Here is a 13,335-nt window from a genome sequence, read left to right as displayed (position 1 = left end):
ATGTGGGAAGCTGCCTTTGATCCCCACCTGCCAACTGCCCCCCCTCCTCCAAACAGCCGGGGCAACTGACAAGCTGCCTTTACAATATCAGTGGCAGTTCTTTTTTTTTTGTTGCCACCGGAAGTGCCTCTACGAGCTGCCGCTGCCACGATTTGAGCTGCAGAGGAAACCGGGGATTTTAATTTCAGTGACGCCGGAAGTCGGAGTAGTCCGCGCTGAAAATGATTCCCCCTCCTCACGAATATACATTTTACTGTAGAGTTATGATTCCTTTAAATATTCCCATTCAAGCTATGTTCATGAAATCGTGATAGTTGTATCCAAAACATGTAACATAACCGCCAGGGTTATTATTTTGCTGTGAGGCGGAACCTTCCAGTCCAGCGGAGGGGTCGAGACATTTCCCGCGCGCACCAGACACCCTCGCTCTCTGCAGGGCGGGTTGTGTTTGTCTGTGTTTGTCGGTCTGTGCTGGTCTGTGCCGTCAGGTCGATTCATTTCTGCGGGTGTCGGTGTGTTTTATCGCCGGTGAAGGCAGCTCGTCATGTCGGACACGTGGAGCAACATCCAGGCGCACAAGAAGCAGCTGGACTCTCTGCGGGAGAGGCTGCAGCGGCGGCGGAAGGACCCAGCGCAACTGTCCGCGGGTACGATCCGAGCCGGGGGGGTCAAATACAACCCGTGTTATTCTTATGAAGTCATGAAATCAGATTTAAAAGCTCTTTAATGAGTTATAATTAACATAAACGGAGAAACGTGGAAGTTCGTTGTGATCAGAAGCTTCTGCGATGTCTTCATTTTAACTGCGTTTGTCAGAAAATACTGTGAAATGTCAACAAATGAGCAGCTGTCAAAGTTTCACCTCACTTGAAAGTTGCGTCTTACTTTGCCCAGTTGGATAATTGATTAAATTACCTATTGAATCTCAGTTGTTGTAAAATTAACTTTCATCGTCCATTTTCAGTCCATAGAGTAATTATATGTAAGAGCACTAATGTAATGAACAGCAAAACCTCACATCCAGATGACGCAAGATTTCACATAATTCCTGACCTAAAATTGTGAAAAATGTCAGTTTGAGTCATTGAATTTGATCAAATGAACCTATTAAGTTATGAAAAACCTTCAATCTTATATATACTGTAAGTGTAAGGGTCAGCTCTGTCTCAGAGAAACAACTTAGGGCATCAGCACCTTTAACTGTTGTCCCTTCTCCACCACGTAGATGGCGGAGGCAGCACAGAGAGTTCCACGGTTCGGAGCGACAGCCCAGCTCCGTCAGCTCCTGTCACGTCTCAGGAGCAGACAGAAAAACCACCAGATCCTGAACTGGAGAAGAGGCTGCTGGGATATCTCTCTGATCTGAGTATCTCACTCCCGACAGACTCTCTCGCAATCATGAATGAACTCAACAGCGTGAGTCTGGTTTTCAGTGTCCGGGAGTTTTATATAGAAAAGCCCTCATGGCTGTGTCATATTGACAATTTTATATTACTGTTTTTTAATTTTTTATTGATTGTGTTCTATTTGTTTGTTGCCCACAGTCTGAATCAGCTGTTAGTCACGGGTGCATCGTGAGTCTGCTGCTCAAATTCTCAGCTCAGGAGCTCATCGAGGTCCGACAGTCCACTTCAGCCTCCTCCTCCTCTGCCTCCTCCTCTGCCTCCTCCTCCACGGTCGTCATAGCTGTGGACCACACAAAACTATGGGCTATGATAGGAACTGGGGCTGGAGCCCAACGGGCCAGCGTCAAGAGAAAAGCAGAGGATCAAACCCACAACAAAAGAACTGCGGGCTTCTCGCCATCACTACAGAGCTCTGCTTCTCCGCCACACGCATCAGCCACCTCTATAACGCCAGCTTCCACCTCACCGCTGGCAGGGCCCTCAGCATCAGGGAGCGGGGCTGAGAAGAAGGGCAGGAGCAGTAAAAGCCAGTCGTCTCATGTAGACATGGAGATCGAGAGCCTCTTGAACCAGCAGTCCACAAAAGAGCAGCAGAGCAAGAAGGTAACGATGATTGTTGTGACCAGTGAAATGTTAAACCATTGAGAATCGAAATAGGAGACAATCAGAGAGCTGTAGGGGGTCTGTGTGTGGTTGCTGCTGGGGCATCACATGGAGGTTGTTATGGACTCTTTTCTGGAAGCTGGTGAAAGGAGAACTCAGGCAGAACTCAAACGCTAACAGAGTAACATGAGCAACTGTCACCCCCAAGTCTGAAGATGTCTCCCACAGCATCCCAGTATATCTTCCCCTACTTGCGTCACCCATTCCAACAGCACATCTATGAAATGCTAGAATTGCTCTCACTCTCTATGTTACATGTAGGTGTTCACATCCTATTGGATGGTTAAGCCCAGAGCATGCATTCCTAAATCACCTTGTGTCCTTATTTCTTGCCACTGGTGAAATATGCAAAAGACTTGGAGTTTGGGGCCTCTCTGTCTGGGCATCTGAGTTAGATATGAAAGTCCCTGAGCGTAGACACTACAATGTACTGTTATCTCTAACCTGACCTTGGGAACTGCTTGGAGAGAGAAGGGAGTGTCTGTGGAACCAGGCGGTCCCCACTCTCCCGGTGGTGAACAGATGAAATGTGCCAAAAATTCCTCATCCCATGTTATTTGTGCGTAGGTGAGCAGAGAGATTCTAGAGCTGCTAAATGCCAGCACAGCCAAGGAGCAGTCCATCGTGGAGAAGTTCCGGTCCCGGGGCCGAGCTCAGGTCCAAGAGTTCTGCGACCACGGGACCAAAGAGGAGTGCGTGCGCTCCGGGGACACGCCGCAGCCATGCACCAAGCTACACTTCCGGTCAGTGATTCTCAGCATACTTTAAATAGTCAAAAATCATTGAATATATATATATATATAATCAACATAAAAACAAACAATAATTTAATGTTTTATTCCTGCATCGGTCCTGACTGCACCAGTATTAACTGCTTTGCCTCTGCAGCATTAAAGACTTAATCCAAGGTTGACAGATTATTTATTGATCGATATTTATATCTACTGTTATAGATTCAGAGTTTTACACTTAATTTACACAAATGATGAACTTGAATTGAACTTCAGTGTTTATACTCAGCTTGGTCTGCAGAGGGCACTGTAATACAGGTAAAAGAAGGATTGTGTCTCTTCTTAGTTGCATTTAAACGAAAAAATGTTTGAGGCATTGTTGGGGTTCAGTATCTCACAAAGGTATAAATCCAAGAAGATCAATAACTACATATGCAATCATTGATTGATTGGGAAATCATTTGTAAGTTGATGCTTACAGTTTTATAATATTTGTAATCAAATAACCCTAACCCTTATGGATTTCCATTCAAACCTGAAGCTGTTGTCACACAAACTGAAATGACGCTGTTTCCCTTTGTGATGTGTATTATTCTTCACCCAGTCGCATCATCAACAAGCACACAGATGAAAGCCTCGGCGACTGCTCCTTCCTCAACACGTGTTTCCACATGGACACCTGCAAATACGTCCACTATGAGATCGACAGCCCCCCAGAGGCCGAGGGGAGTCTGCTCGGGCCCCAGGCGGGCACCACGGAGCTCGGCCTCCACGCCGAGGACACAGACAGCGACGAGGGCAAACTTTTCCCCTCACAGGTGAGGGAGAGAGCGTGGAGAGGCGAGGGAGGGAGATGGTGTGGGACAGCACGGTTGTTAATCTCTTTGTGCTTTTGTGTGTCGCAGTGGATCTGCTGTGATATCCGCTTCTTGGACGTTTCCATCCTGGGTAAGTTTGCCGTGGTGATGGCCGACCCTCCCTGGGACATCCACATGGAGCTGCCCTATGGAACACTGACTGACGACGAGATGAGAAAACTCAACATCCCCATCCTGCAGGACGATGGCTTCCTCTTCCTCTGGGTCACCGGCAGGTAAATAATGGTGGATTGCTCTCTCCAGGTGGGGGCGGAGTTACTGCCCTAAGTGAAGAAGTGTCATTTTAAAAATGTTCTAATCTTTACTCCCCCAAAGAGTATTAGTAATGTCTAAGATAATTTAGTCTGCAAAATTTGGAGGGGGTTGAACCTGCATAGTAACACATTGATAAGAGATCATCGTGTGCCCTGCTCCTTTTCCTTCCAGGGCTATGGAGTTAGGCAGAGAGTGCCTCAACCTGTGGGGGTGAGTCTTTCCTTCCCTTTATCTCCCACCATCAAGTCATAGTTTTCATTTGCACCCCATTTGATTCCATGTCTTGATACGTTTCCTCTTTTCGTTGCTTTATTTATTCAGTTATGAGCGTGTTGATGAAATCATATGGGTGAAAACCAACCAGCTGCAGAGAATCATCCGCACTGGGAGGACGGGCCATTGGCTGAACCACGGGAAGGAGCACTGTCTGGTAGGTTTACATGTAATATGCCGTCACGTAGCTAGAAGGTGTTTTGGAGGAAGATACTGAGCTGCTGCTGCTGCTGCTCCTGACATGTGGTTTGTTTCCCTTCAGGTGGGCGTGAAGGGAAATCCGCAGGGTTTCAATAGAGGTCTGGACTGTGATGTCATTGTGGCCGAGGTACACGTCTATTTCTCCTGTCAAACATGCTGCACTTACCTCATCCGGCTCCTTCAGCCTGAAAGGTTTGCTCTATTAAACTCTGCCCGCTCTCTCTCCCCAGGTTCGCTCCACCAGTCACAAACCAGATGAAATCTACGGCATGATAGAGAGACTCTCGCCCGGCACCCGGAAGATCGAGCTGTTCGGTCGACCCCACAACGTCCAGCCCAACTGGTAATTCAGTCATTTTCTGTCGTTCTTTTACACTGATGCATGTTCAACTGCTTATTTGTACGGTAAGTGTGGTTTAAATTAGGTATTTGATGCTATAAAAACAGAGTGAAATGTCACGATTGACTGCTGAGACTCACGACTGGTCTAACGCGTGTAGCGTCCGGACCTCGATACCGCGGCTCCGTCCCCTGATTGCTACTGGATCCAAATCACATCATTTCTGTATAGTGGGAGGAGGTGTCGACATGTCGTCCATCTTACTTTACAGTCTATGATTGTTCCTGCTTTCCACTGTTCCCCCTCCAGGGTAACTCTTGGAAACCAGCTTGATGGAATTCATCTTCTGGATCCTGAGGTCGTGGCTCGGTTTAAGAAGCGTTATCCAGACGGCGTCATCTCCAAACCCTAAAACACGCAGTGATGAGATCATCTTTTGGTCATAGGTCTAGAGAAGTTTGTCTATAGGTTGTTTTTGTTCATTTCTTTTTTTTTTTATATATCTGGAACTACTTTTTAAAATAAAAATTGTGAACAAGATGCATAGTCTGTGTCTCGGAAAAGAAATGAAACCCCATGAAGAATGTGTGTGAATCACTTTTGGAGCAATGTTTTATAAATTCATGTATGTAAATCTCGTGATTAATGCAGAAAAACTTCAGTCACCATCAATAAAAACACACGAGGCATTTTTTATGTACATTCTTATTTTGTTAGTCAAGAATAAAGATATTTTCTTTTGACATTCTGTGTATTTGAAAAGCCGATGATTTGCATTAAAGGACAAAAACATTAAAGCAGGTTTTTCACAGTCATTCGGGATCAGGGCTTACATTCATATCTGTTCATTTTAGGCAAAACACAGAACTCTGCTTACCTTAAACTTAGGGTTTGTTAAAAAGTCGACATATTTTAATATCAAATGCTACCAGGAGTGTTTTAATTATAAAAATATAAAGACAGAATGAGCCGAAGCCAAGTGTGACTTACAAAATACCTACGAGAACTTTAATAGTTGTGCAGGTCAGTTTACGAAATGTATTTTACAACAAGGAAGTAACTAGAGGCAGCTGTTGAATATCCTCAAATCTGAAATATAATACATGTCAACATGACCCCGGTACATTTATTCTATAATTAGGGTTAATTCCTTTTGAAAAAAATATGAATAAAAAGCAGGTTTTTGTGTCAAAGGGCAGGATTAGAAAGTTAAATCAATGCAGATTAGGATAAATGTCAACATTAGGTTTAAAAATATGATTAGTTCAAGATTTAAACTGAGATATTAATACCCATACTCTGCCTCATCCTGCTTTATGAAACGCCCCGATGGGCCATGATGTCATCTGCACTTTAGAAATAAAAAACTGCATTTTCCCCACAAAGGTTGCTAAAAATAGAAATTAAAACAGCACAGTAGAAAAACAAAAACTTCCCTCACCCACCCGCCCGAGAAAACAACTAGAATAATGCACTTGTTGGTGTTGAACGCTGTAAACAAGTCTCTGTTGTCCTTGCTTTCATCAGTAATCTGTCCATTTGGGCCGTGGATCCGCTCCGTCTGAAATCACTAACACTGGAAACTAAGTCTATTTCAGTGTGTTTTCACTTGTCCCTTTTTGGATCTAATCAATCATCCAGAGTTATTTGTTGGCAGCACAGACCGACGGGTCAAAATGTGAATTGTGGCCTGTTCCCAGTCCCTTGTCCTCCTTTCAGTAGGTGGCGTCCACTGCGTTGATGTTGCTGTCGAGCTGGTGTCTGAACGACAGCCGGGCCTTGGTGGAGAAGTAGATCTGTGACCCCCGACTGAGGCCTCCCGCTCCTTCGCCGTCACTGCCGCAGGATGTCGTCGAGGACAGACGGGGCTTCATCTCCTCGATGGGCACTGAGGGAAGAAGTCAGAAGGTCGGGCTTTAGTAGACTGTGCTGCTTTTTATTCACTCTACATTTGATTTTCTGTACTTGCTCCTCACCTGTGGCGGGGGGGCACTGCCTGCTCTTGCAGCGCTCTTTACAGCGTCTGTAGAATGGGAAACACTGCAGCATCTTCACACCCATGACGTCTGTAGAGAGAAGAGAATGAACAGACGCGTTAATATCAAAGAAATTCTCTCAAATTTGAAATATACAGCATTTCCCAGCATGCCCAGTTCCCCTCCAGCTCACGTTTAAGCTCCTCACCCCCTCACCAGGTCACAGTTTGATGGAATAACGATCATGCACTGTAACATGATAGCCTAATGTAAGCTGACGATATCAGCAATGAGTGGCCCGGTGACCCGGTGACCAGCCAATCACTCACTAATTACAGCCCCATCATCATCATCATCATCATCATCATCATCCTGTCCACTGTCTAATCCTGGAAAAAGGACGTCACTGGAATTCAGCAGCCGGGGACACTGATAAGCTCTCACACAGATTTACTGTGCTGTCATCTGCTGTGTGGGAGCTTTGATTAACTGGTGGATAACTCTTGTGAAGCCATGGTTTTTGGTTTGAAGACAATTAAAGACAAACTTTTCCCTCTCAGCCGAGTTGTCGGTCAACCTGCACCCGTTGGACATTACTAGCTATCAATTAAGAGGTTACACTCCTGAAAATGTTTCCTGACGTTATAAATCAACTGAGAAGTAGAGTCGTTTACTCAAGACTTTTATAGAAACCAATGGAGTCACCCTCTGCTGGTCATTTGAGAGATTACAAGTTTCTCCTCTACCTCAGCTTTACTTTCTGCACCCAGACTCTATGTCCATTTTTACATCCAGTCTATGGTTCTCTCTGACAATAGAGACTGATCCTTAGCTGCAAGTAATTCAAACAGCTAATTTCCCGGAGGATCGTCCTTCCAATCGTGGCACCTCAGAGAGATAAGATAAAGTCAGGGCCACACGATAGCGCTGAGCTTTATTTACTTAGAGTAGAAAGAAAAAAGGTCTTTATTTTAGTCTAATGAGGTTAAGAAATAGGTCACGAGAAATGGAGCAGAGCTTCTATTGTAGGAGTGAGAAGAAAGATTAAAGCTCCTGCACAAAACTTTACATGATCGAACTTCAGCAGTGTCGGGCATAGTTTAAATATCAGTTATATTAGGCTCCAATAAAAACTGATGTAGTTCATGGGTTATGACAGGATGGGAAGTTTACTGACTACCAAACTAAAGAGAATGAAACTGAAAAATACACATGAAGCAACCACTAGAAACGAAAAAGGCACCAAACAACCACAGAGTATTGAGCACAAATAAAGAATCAAAACACAACGCGACCACAAAGAGTTTGCAGTCTTTCCCTGCAGAGGGGGAGCGTTATCTCAGAATCCTGCATGGCTGTAAACGTTTTGGAGCATATAGTTATTTATACTCTTTTAAATTGTGATATTGAAACTTGTTAACGTAGCATTGATTCATTATGAAACTACAAAAAAAAACTTTGTGTTAATAACATATTTATGAATACTCTGACCGCCTCATTCACTGCTTCTGCACGTCCTGAAGTATTCCTGCACATTGTTTCCTCGAAGCAGTTACTGTCCCATCGAATTTCAAATAATAATGTCCCAGGAATTTGTCAATGTATTTTCACTGTGCTGCAGTTTCATTAAAATCCTCCCTGCAGCGTCGGAGCCAGAGCAGCAGCCTGGTCGGTCTGATGAGTAAAACCAACTGCTGTGATAATCCACTGAGCCCCATTGTTCCCTGATCACAGAGGGAAAGATTTGGATATCTGATGACAAACTGTGAACTATGACTGCGACGTGAAGGAGGCCAGTGTTGGACTAACATCTCTCTATTTTCCCTTTTTTCCCTCCTCCTCCTCCTCTGTTTACTGCTAATCCCTGGTGCTGCTCGACGGTGTGAGGCAATCGTGTGGGGACGTGACGGCTCACACGTACCGTTCACACTCACCCAGTCGCAGGGAGAGCGCTGCACACAGGCCAGAGGAGACGGAGCTGCAGTAAGTGAACGACTCTAAATCCACAGATCCTCAGTTTCTCTCTCGTTTTCTCGTGCGCCTCCCTTCTCTGTTTCACTCAGGTGTGCCTCTGAAATCCAATCCCCATTTACACACACAGTGGAGCCCATTATGGTGCTGGTCAAGGCAGAGGTTCTCACAATATGCAGTCACACACACTGTAAACTGAGCACAGGGAGAGAGTGCACGACACAGCTTCCCACATGTAGGTGGACTTGTGCTTGCAGATATAAGAAATTCAAAATATTAGTTACTTGTTGCCTCATTAGGACCAAGCTTGGGTCTCCATGAGGTCTACTGGTCCTGATAGATCCTGGGCCAGTGTTTATGCTGGAAAATGGGCAACAAAAACACACACATACACACACACACAGAGACACACAGACACACAGGCACACACACACACACAGTGCTAAGTGCCTGGTCAATGGTGAGGAATTTTGGCCTGCGACCATGATTGGTTGTGGGGGTCTGGCAGCATGCAGCGCCCTGGTAGGCTGAAGGAGAAAAACAACCTCAGATGGCAAACATGCACAACTACACACACACACACACAACCACACACAACTACACACACTGACTGCAGAGAGAAAACACTAGAAGAAGACAGGAGGCCTTGGGACTGGTCACGTTCTACATGTCCAGTGAAAGGTTGTCGTTATTATTAGATGTGGTTGGTTCATTATTGCACAGACCCGACACATATTTGCACACAGGTTGACTGGACACGTGGTGTATTTAGAAATATATTTATTGATTTATTAGTTTAAGTTGAAGAGATAAGACAGAGAAGAGGATGTGATAAAAATGACCAAATTAGCGCAGGGCAGGTTTAGGGGGGAAGTTAAAGGGGGTAAAAGGGAAGGCACTGAAACTTGTGCTTGACCTGTTTGTCTCTTCTGCAGCCGCTGTGAGCAACACACAGCCTCGGAATAATGTGGCTTTACTCGTTCAATCAGTGGCGACGTGTCGGTGGAGGTGACAATCACACAATCCCTCCGGGGGAACATTACTGAGCGGCTTTTTTATTTTCTGCGCTGTGTCACGCGTGGCAGGTTTTCATCACTTTAAAGGGAGTTTGTGGGAGGGTTAAATATGATTCTCTTACATATATTTTCCACTTTTACAAGTCCCCCTCTGTCGTCACTCGTTCCCTTATCAGCTCTGCAAACACTGTTAAAACAAGCAGCGGCGCTCATGTGCTTAAAGTGACGCGATAAGAATCTTCCTGCAGCTCCACATTTGCACTGAGATGCCCTTTTTTACGCTCTGGCCCTGGGGCTCTGTGAGAGAAAATGTGCGGTTCTGTGTCCCTGCCCTCAGCACAAAGCTCCACACAGGCCTGCCAGGGAGGATGACGCACACACACTGTGCACGTTCACCTGCAGAAGTGTGTGTTTGTCCATCGATGGCAGCGTACAATCCTCTTTCATGTTCATCACAGATGCAGCTGTCAGGCTCCGCTACAGCTCGAAACATTAGAGAGACTCATCAAAATACTGGCAGTAATATCACTGATGGAACATGAGTAAAGTTTATTTGGTCAACTACTTTGTTTAAAGACACATTTACCTTCTTATTGCTTCACTGCAGCTCAGATGCAAATGTTGTGCTTGCTCTGCCTTTATCTGACATGTGAGATACTGCAGCTGCATTAAAAATTCTAATAAGAATATCACTTACAATATAATGTGTTGTTATGGATTAAAGTACAAAGTAAGATTTGTTAAAATCAGCTTCAGATATTATGCTACGTAATCAAAATGTCACTTACTGTTTAATGCATCAATAAATACAAAATCCATAACAGCATGTTTGTGTGCTTTTACTGAGGGGTTTGACTGCAGGGGTTTTAGGGACTCTATGAAAATTATCTTTACGTGAATTTAGAAACGTAAAGATAATCTAGGTGAAGCCTCCTCTTCACATTTTACCCATAACAACAACAACAACAACAACAAAAACTACAAAAAGGCCGACCCGCTGCCTCCTAATCCCTTTCCCTCCATCCCTAACCTGTCACTTGTCACTTTTACTTCAACACAGACACTAAATAGTGGTTGTGCATATTTTTATTTCTTTCTACGCCTTTATTTTACATATTAATAATCTGTAATCAGCTGTATTACAACTCTGTAATTCCGACTTTTCCCTGCCTCTTGTTTATTTTGTTAACTCGCGTAGGGCTCGTGCACGAGGTTCGAGAGCCTCCGTGCGCGCTGGAGGTGGAAGGTTGAACGGGAGGCTGCACCAGACAGGTTAATCTGAGCTTTCATCTGGAGCACTACACTCATCACTTATCCCTCGTCTGTCTCCGAGAACAAACAATCACAGACTCGCTTGTTGACGCAGCTGAAGTGCGAGGAAGTGGAAGACTTAGTTTTGAATACGTCTGAAGAGAATATCACTTATAAACCTGCAGACGGAACAGTCAGAGAGCAGCAGATGACGGGTTCGGGTGCAAAATACAAGTTGAGGTTTTCACAAACAGCAGCAGAACCAGAACAGACATGAGGTTTATTTATGAGCAGGACCCCTCTCACTGACACGCCCCCCTGCTCCACTGTCAGAAAAGCAACTTACATTTCAGCTCTGGAGTTCAAAGAGATTATTTTACTTCTTCTGACCTTTTATTTGGCCTTAACAGCTTCTTTTTTCACTTATAAATAAACCAAGTTACCTACCTGGTGGAAAAACCTTGTAGAGTAGCAGTGGAAACTGGATATTCTTGATAATGATCCCCAGCTACAACAACGTCTATTCTCTCTTCATCTGCTTCCCTTCATTACACAGTGGTTCGGTGTGTGGGTGTGTGTGTGTCCAGGTCCAGGGAGCGCTGCCCAGTCCTGTGCGTCCTGCTGCGTCCTTATTGCCAATGGAAAGGTTTGTGCAGGGACTGAACTTTAAATAGCTAATCCCCGGAGCACGGTGGTTGAGTGAGTGAGTGGACACGCCTGCTTTCTCCCTCCCTCACCCCCTCCCTCGCCCTCTGCCTCCATCCCTCCCCCTGTGCTCCTGTCCTCCTCGTCCGCCTCTCACCCATCCCACATTCTATACATACTGCACTCTCCTGCACGCCGTGCTTTGTGGTGCCGCCGCGCACTTGGTAATATAATTACTCCCGTGAAACTGCTCATCAAACTAATAAATCAGGGTGATATGTTTCTATATTACCACGAGGAGATAATCGCCTTCTAACAGATTAATTTGTTCTTCAGTCACACATGAAGTGAGCTGTTGACAGATCCTGATGTGTGGGAGGTGTCTCCTCTTTAGAGACGTCAGAGGTCACCATCAACAGTAACGTGTCCTCTCTGGCTTCTGGTAGCATTTTCTTTTTGACTGTGTTGTTTTACTTCCATTTTCAGATTTCAGCAGGTGTTGGAATATCTGCAGCACTTTGAATTGTGTTTAGTCACAAAGATGCTCTAAAAATGCAGTTTTTCAGCATCAGTGTTACTGTAAATCGTAAATCTAATTGCGAAACAACTGGATATGGCAGTGAGCACCTTTACAATACACATCAAGACTGTAAGAAACGAAGGAAACGACAGAAACACACTTTCCTCCATGTAAGTGTGATGTGAGGGTAATAGAATTAAATATAGTTTGATGCTTAAATGATGTGAAAACAAAGGGAAGGAGGTTTGGATGGTTTGCGTTCATGCATATTATTTAAGTCAGGTTCAAACTAATTCACCTCCACCTGGAGCTTATGTAATAATTGCTGTTGGTTATCTGGATCACTCAAACACTGCTGAACCCATTTTCATAATTCAGTGGCTGGGTGGGGCGTGACACAATTCTAGATCGGATTCCGGATAAACTGGCGGCTCCAGAAAATCTTTTTTCGGTTTCTTTTACCCGAGCGAGATGAGGCGTTAGCCGTGGCGGAGGTATGACTCCTCCAAACGCCATTCAATCCCCACTTCTTCATTTTCGTTTGAATTGTTTGTCTGTTACTTAGCAGCATTTCAGGAAAACGAAAGAGAAAGATGTTGTATTGTTCAGTCGCAGAATCCATTAAATGTTGGTGTGCATCCAGGAGATAGGATGTTTCCAGGGCCTCATTTATGAATCTTATCATATTTAGGGGACTGATATTGTTTCAAATCTTGTGCGGCTTGATCAAGTTTAAGGGAACTGTTGGGCCTCGGAGGGGAATGAGCTCTACTGAGTGCCATGCTAGTTTTCCTATTTAACCACAAGCAAAACTTCTACAACAAGAAAGGATGAAGGAAGTGAATATGAAGCAGCAGTGTTAGAGCCGTGGATAAAAGGGAGACGTAGCCGTAGAGGAAATCCCTCTCCTGTTAGAGTGAGAGTGTTTTAATCTGATGTGGATTAAAGCGACAGAGAAGAACCAGCAGCGTCACAGAGCCGTGACGGATTCATGACTCTTAAGGGGACAGCGGACGCTTTTCTCTGTCTTTCTCTGTCCGTTCAACCACTTTATTCCAACACAGCCCGACTCAGTGAGCACTTTACTGGCATTTTGTTGTCCATGCAAATGCTCCTTGTTTTCTCCACAGGATCAAAAAGTTACTGTCACATTTGAATCATAACAAACCTGTTCACTCCTGTTTCTCGGCTCATGTTCACTTTAAATTA

General features: G+C 44.7%; 2 protein-coding genes across 2 annotated transcripts; one reads left to right on the top strand and one right to left on the bottom strand.

The window, feature by feature from the left end:
- Positions 1–360: 360 nt before the first annotated feature.
- mettl3 (methyltransferase like 3) lies at positions 361–5,437 on the top strand. The gene is made up of 11 exons (XM_034615551.1): positions 361–647; positions 1,226–1,416; positions 1,545–2,009; positions 2,637–2,812; positions 3,405–3,618; positions 3,706–3,893; positions 4,105–4,143; positions 4,255–4,363; positions 4,469–4,534; positions 4,638–4,750; positions 5,057–5,437. The coding sequence occupies exons 1-11, from the start codon at positions 545–547 to the stop codon at positions 5,157–5,159; spliced, it is 1,767 nt and encodes a 588-aa protein (XP_034471442.1). The 5' UTR covers positions 361–544; the 3' UTR covers positions 5,160–5,437.
- On the bottom strand, positions 5,435–11,536 carry si:ch211-237l4.6 (uncharacterized protein LOC446130 homolog). The gene is made up of 3 exons (XM_034615578.1): positions 11,409–11,536; positions 6,724–6,813; positions 5,435–6,635 (listed from the first exon to the last, which is right to left on the bottom strand). The coding sequence occupies exons 2-3, from the start codon at positions 6,806–6,808 to the stop codon at positions 6,463–6,465; spliced, it is 258 nt and encodes an 85-aa protein (XP_034471469.1). The 5' UTR covers positions 6,809–6,813; positions 11,409–11,536; the 3' UTR covers positions 5,435–6,462.
- Between the last annotated feature and the right edge of the window lie 1,799 nt (positions 11,537–13,335).

This window comes from Hippoglossus hippoglossus, chromosome 18 (genome assembly GCF_009819705.1).
Source record: "Hippoglossus hippoglossus isolate fHipHip1 chromosome 18, fHipHip1.pri, whole genome shotgun sequence".
NCBI classification, from domain to species: domain Eukaryota; kingdom Metazoa; phylum Chordata; class Actinopteri; order Pleuronectiformes; family Pleuronectidae; genus Hippoglossus; species Hippoglossus hippoglossus.
Note: the sequence above shows the minus strand (reverse complement) of the source record. Positions and strands in the feature narration are given on the sequence as shown.